Genomic DNA, 4,786 nt, shown 5'->3' with positions numbered 1-4,786 from the left:
CCGCCTCCTGGGTTCAAGCAATTCTCCTGCCTCAGCCTCCCGAGTAGCTGGGACTACAGGCACGCACCATCATGCCCAGCTGATTTTTGTATTTTTAGTAGAGACGAGGTTTCACCTTGTTGACCAGGATGGTCTCGATCTCTTGACCTCGTGATCCACCCGCCTCGGCCTCCCAAAGTGCTGGGATTATAGGCGTGAGCCACCGCGCCCGGCCCCAAACAATGTTTTTAAGCAGCATAGCAGGCACAGTGTTTGCAGTCACAACCCAGGTTCAAATGCTGGCTTGCCCCTTAACTAGCCTCTGTGACCTTGAACAAGTTAAACTTTGATTTCTGAGTCTCAAGTTTATGAACAACAACAACAAACAAAACAGGAGGTGGACCTAATACATCCTAACGTTATTGAGGATTAAATGAGTATTTATATGAAATGTCTGATATAGCCCAGAAGGCAGGTGCTCAACCGCAATAATAAATCATAATTTTGTAAGCTTCCCTAATTTGTATACTTTTCCTAAGTAAAGTCTACATCGCCATCACCCTCTGCCTGTGTCGCTTTTTTCCTCATAAGCAATCTGACCCCTATCCCTACCCCAAGTATATATGTGAGATTCCAAAAGAACAGAAGGAGAGGAATGAAGGCATGCAGGTTTTTAGAAGAAACCAGCCAACACCAGTTCAAAGAGATAATTTCACTGCTAGCTTTATGTTCCAGAACACAGAGTGAAAAGTGATGACACCTCAGGAAAATTCCCAGTGTCCTTGGAGAAGGCTGACATATGCTCTGCCCTGCAAAGTCCTGCTTATCTGGCTGGGCAAAGAAAAGGGTAGGAGGCTGGGTGCGGTGGCTCATACCTATAATCCCAGCACTTTGGAGGGCCAAGGTGGGTGGATCACCTGAGGTCAGGAGTTCAAGACCAGCCTGGCCAACCTGGGGAAACCCCATCTCTACTAAAAATACAAAAATTAGCTGGGTGTGGTGGCGTGTGCCTATAATCTCAGCTACTCAGGAGGCTGAGGCAGGAGGATCTCTTGAACCCAGAAGGCAGAAGTTGCAAGTGAGCCAGGATTGTGCCATTGCACTCCAGCCTGGGTGAGAAAGCAAGGCTGTCTCAAAAAAAGAAAAGAAAGAAAAGAAAAGGTAGGAACTTTCAGCCTGGGCAGAACCTTTATTCTTGTCACCCAGCAGGGTTGATGAGATATGCCACCAACCTTCTGTGCTACCATCTAAGAATGGTAAGAGCAAACCTAGCATCAGCTCATGCTCCCTTAGATGTTAGTTTTTGGGGCCAGGTACAAAATCTTTAGGTGGCCCCCCACCACTGCTGCTCTGTCTATCTGCTGTTGGGGAGCCAGGGAGCGGCTGCACCCCTAGGAGGGGTCCAGCTTCTGGATCCGGTTTGCTGCGTTTGGCCAGGTCCTCATTGTGAGCTTTGCGGATGTGGCGGTAGAGGTCCCCGGATTGTGTGTAGCTGCGCAGGCAATAGCGGCACTCGTAGGGTCGCTCACGTGTGTGCACCGTGGCATGTCGCCGTAGTGTGTAAGAGCATGAGAAGGTCTTCCCACATGTCTTGCAGGTGGGAACATCCTCAGTAAAAACCCCAAAGCTTCCTGGAGCTGCTTCATACTCAGAAGCCAGGTAAAGTGGCTCATGCAGGGATGCGGGTGCAGGCAGGGGTGAGGTCACCAGTCCTCGATGATACTGCCCTGCACCTGGCAGCAGATGGTAGGGTAGATGAGGATCTGCAGGCAGGAAGTGGTCACTTGGCCCCACCTCCTCCAGTCCTGCTGCCCCTGGCTCTTCAAAAGCCTCTGGCTGGGAGGCCTGTCCCCCATACACTGCTCCTCCAGGTGAGAACACTCCCTCGGGACCCTGAGGCTGTTCATCTGACACATCCGTCTCTTCATCGGAGATCACGATAGCTTCAACTTTCACCTGGACCAGCTCAGCCTCAGCTGGGGCTGGAGCCTGGGATGGAACTGAGGCTGAGACAGGGGCTGGGGCTGAGGCTGGGGCAGAAGCTGGGGAATAGAAGCCTTGCAGTGGTCCTCCAGGATCCCTTGATTCCACCACCCTCAGACTCTCAGGAGCCACATCAAGAGATGTCAGTGGCTCCAATGAAACTGCTGGGAGGCCAGAAGAGAAGTAGTTTGCAGGAATGGTCTCAGTGGAGCTACTAGGGCTGGCAAGAGAGACATCAGCCACCGCTTGGGGATGTGCCCGTAGATGTGGTGCGTCAACCTCCATGCCAGGCTGTGTAGTGTCAGCCCCACTAGACATTGGTGGCTCATCTGGAGGACGGACAGTAGGTGATGAAGCAGCAGAGCCTCTCCATTCCCCTTTGCCCCAGTGGCCTGATGTCTCACCAGATGCCAACAAGGGCTGGGGGCCACGGGAAGTACTGGACAAAAACTCTAAAGTAGGAGGCTGTGAGTTAGTTTCCTCCTCCTTCTTGGTACTGTCTGCTTCTGCCAGGGCCCGGGCTTGAAGCCGCCGCTTGCACACCTTGACGATATCATTCATGTGCAAGTAGCTGGCAGCTGCGAGCACATCCTCCACAGGAGTATCCCCTCTCAGGGCCAGCTGGCCAGCATACATAAAGTCCAGAAGCAGCCCAAAGGCTGGGGCTGTGACAATTTCATTGTGAATACACACCAGATCCCTCTTGTCCAATTCCCGCTCCTTGTAGAAAAGCTGGAAGAATGGGCTGCAGGAAGCCAGCACAGCCCGATGGGCCAAGAACTGGGTACTACCCACCATCACGGTGCAGTCACAAAGGAAACCCTGGGACCGCTGTTCCCGGAGGCTCTGCAGCAGCTGCTGACTGTGTTCTGGGAACTCCATAGTACCCCACGAAGGAGAGGGGGCCCAAAAAAGGTCCCCACCAGTGGCTCCCTGGGAAAAAAGGACAGTGGGTTAAGGCAGGTAACCTCCCAGCAACCGTAACATCAGCCCTTAAGTATCACTTGCACCCCCAAGGCAATCGCTTAAGTTACTGCCCTTGTTTCTCCTAGGTCACACCCAAAGCTCGCCCATTAGCTCCGCCCCCCCGCCTAACCTTAGAACAGGCCCCGCCCCGCCCGATTAGCCCTGCCCCCGGAAGTCCCGCCCCTTGGCCACCCTCCGCTTCCTTGATGCCCACCCGGTAGCTTCCAACGTCTCCACGAAGTAGGGATCTTTTCCGCTCCCAGGCCTTCCCAGGCGATGCCTCTACGACCCACTTCGGGAACTCCCTAAGCATCTCCCTCATGCATTCCAGGGGCTAAGGACTCCCAGAGTGAGAACTAGCCGAGAAAGATGATCCCTCACCCACCACCGAGCAGCCACCGAGAGAGCTCCGCCCCTTCCCACCTTCTCAGTTTTAATTGGCTTAAGATCGCCCTCCCCTGTCACGGATTGGTCCGCTGTCCACTAACCGTCGTAACCCCGACCGCGGTCTCCAATTGGGTGCTCGCCGCCATCGCTTTTACAGTCAGGCGCCGAATTGGGTGCCGCTCCTGTCCTCAACTTTTCCTCCTCGTCCCGCCTTCCTTGCCTCGGAACCCTCAGCATTGGCTGAGCTTCTCCTACCTAATCCCGCAGGCAGGAGGTACCCGGCTACAAGTGGCTGAACGCTGCGCCCTCCTGGCAAGGCCAGAGATCCGGAACCGTGCCCTGTCGGACCTGAGCTGACAGCTGCTGCAGGCTGACCGGGTAAAAGAGAACCAACTAGGTCTGGCGCAGTGCCTCACTCCTGTAATCCCAGGACTTTGGGAGGCGGAGGCGGGCGACTTACTTGGGGTCAGGACTTAAGACCAGCCTGGCCAACATGGTGAAACCTCGTCTCTACTAAAAATACAAAAATTAGCCGGGCGTGGTGGCGCGCGCCTGTAATCCCAACTATTGGGGAGGCTGAGGCAGGGGAATCACTTGAACCCAGGAGGCAGAGGTTGCAGTGAGTCACAGTCGTGCCACTGCACTGCAGCCTGGGCGACAGAGCGAGACCCTGTCCCCTCTACGCCTCCCCCCCGCCCATCAAAAAAAAGCACCAACTGGTGACTGTGGCCTATAGCCACAAGTCCCTTCCTCTCAAAAAATTCCGAGATTGGCCGGGTGCAGTGGCTCACGCCTTTAATCCCAGCACTTTGGGAGGCCGAGGAGGGCAGATCACTTGAGGTCAAGAGTTCAAGGCCAGCCTGGCCAACATAGTGAATCCCCCATCTCTACTCAAAATACAAAAATCGTCTGGGCATGGTGGCGCGTGCCACCCAGCTACTCGGGAGGCTGAGGCAAGAGTTCAAAACTCTTGAACCCAGGAGTCACATGTTGGAGTGAGCCGAGATCGCGCCACTGCACTCCAGCCTGGGAGACAGAGCGACACTAGGTCTCACCAAAAAAAAAAAAAAAAACCCAAGATGCCCTACTGCCCCCCTCTTCCAAGCTAAGATTCCGGGGCTCCTGGTCAGTGATGGCGTCAGAGAACTAGCAGCTCCCAGGATGATATCGTGGTGTCCCTACCCTGGACTCTACAGTCAATTTACAGTTGAGAGGACGGACCATTCTTTGTGTCCAGAGCGTGCTGGGCAGGCGCCGGTAGGAAGTGTAGGAATGGGGTCAGGGTCATAAAATGTCCCACGATATAGGAGAGAAGAAACAAGAACTGTGCCTACCTCTGAAGAGTTCCTACATACCCATAGGAAAAGGCTGTAAGCTGGGAGTCAGTCAGACCTGTCCTGTCTGACCTTCCAAACTGAAGCTGGGGGATAGTGCTACTAGAAGAGTAAACTTGGTGCCTTAATACTCCCCC

At 54.3% G+C, this 4,786-nt stretch overlaps 1 protein-coding gene across 3 annotated transcripts; it reads right to left on the bottom strand.

Moving 5' to 3' along the window:
• Nucleotides 1-1,148: 1,148 nt before the first annotated feature.
• Nucleotides 1,149-3,367, bottom strand: ZBTB3 (zinc finger and BTB domain containing 3). 3 transcript variants are annotated; one of them, XM_017503932.2, is made up of 2 exons: nt 3,143-3,367; nt 1,149-2,895 (listed from the first exon to the last, which is right to left on the bottom strand). In XM_017503932.2, the coding sequence occupies exons 1-2, from the start codon at nt 3,248-3,250 to the stop codon at nt 1,276-1,278; spliced, it is 1,728 nt and encodes a 575-aa protein (XP_017359421.1). In that variant the 5' UTR covers nt 3,251-3,367; the 3' UTR covers nt 1,149-1,275. The 3 variants fall into 3 exon arrangements, with proteins under 3 accessions (XP_017359421.1, XP_037585603.1, XP_037585601.1); XM_037729675.1 differs by having other exon boundaries at nt 3,314-3,351; XM_037729673.1 differs by having other exon boundaries at nt 3,310-3,345.
• Between the last annotated feature and the right edge of the window lie 1,419 nt (nt 3,368-4,786).

The sequence above is a fragment of the Cebus imitator genome, unplaced genomic scaffold (assembly GCF_001604975.1).
Source record: "Cebus imitator isolate Cc_AM_T3 unplaced genomic scaffold, Cebus_imitator-1.0 Scaffold316, whole genome shotgun sequence".
NCBI lineage: Eukaryota > Metazoa > Chordata > Mammalia > Primates > Cebidae > Cebus > Cebus imitator.
This window is presented reverse-complemented; position numbering and strand designations above follow the sequence as displayed.

Coding starts and splice junctions, on each gene's coding strand:
- ZBTB3 (XM_017503932.2), bottom strand. CDS start 3,250: ATGAGGGAGATGCTTAGGGAGTTCCCGAAGTGGGTCGTAGAGGCATCG. Junction 2,896..3,142: donor GAGACGTTGGAAGCTACCGG/GTGGGCATCAAG, acceptor CTTTTTTCCCAG/GGAGCCACTGGTGGGGACCT.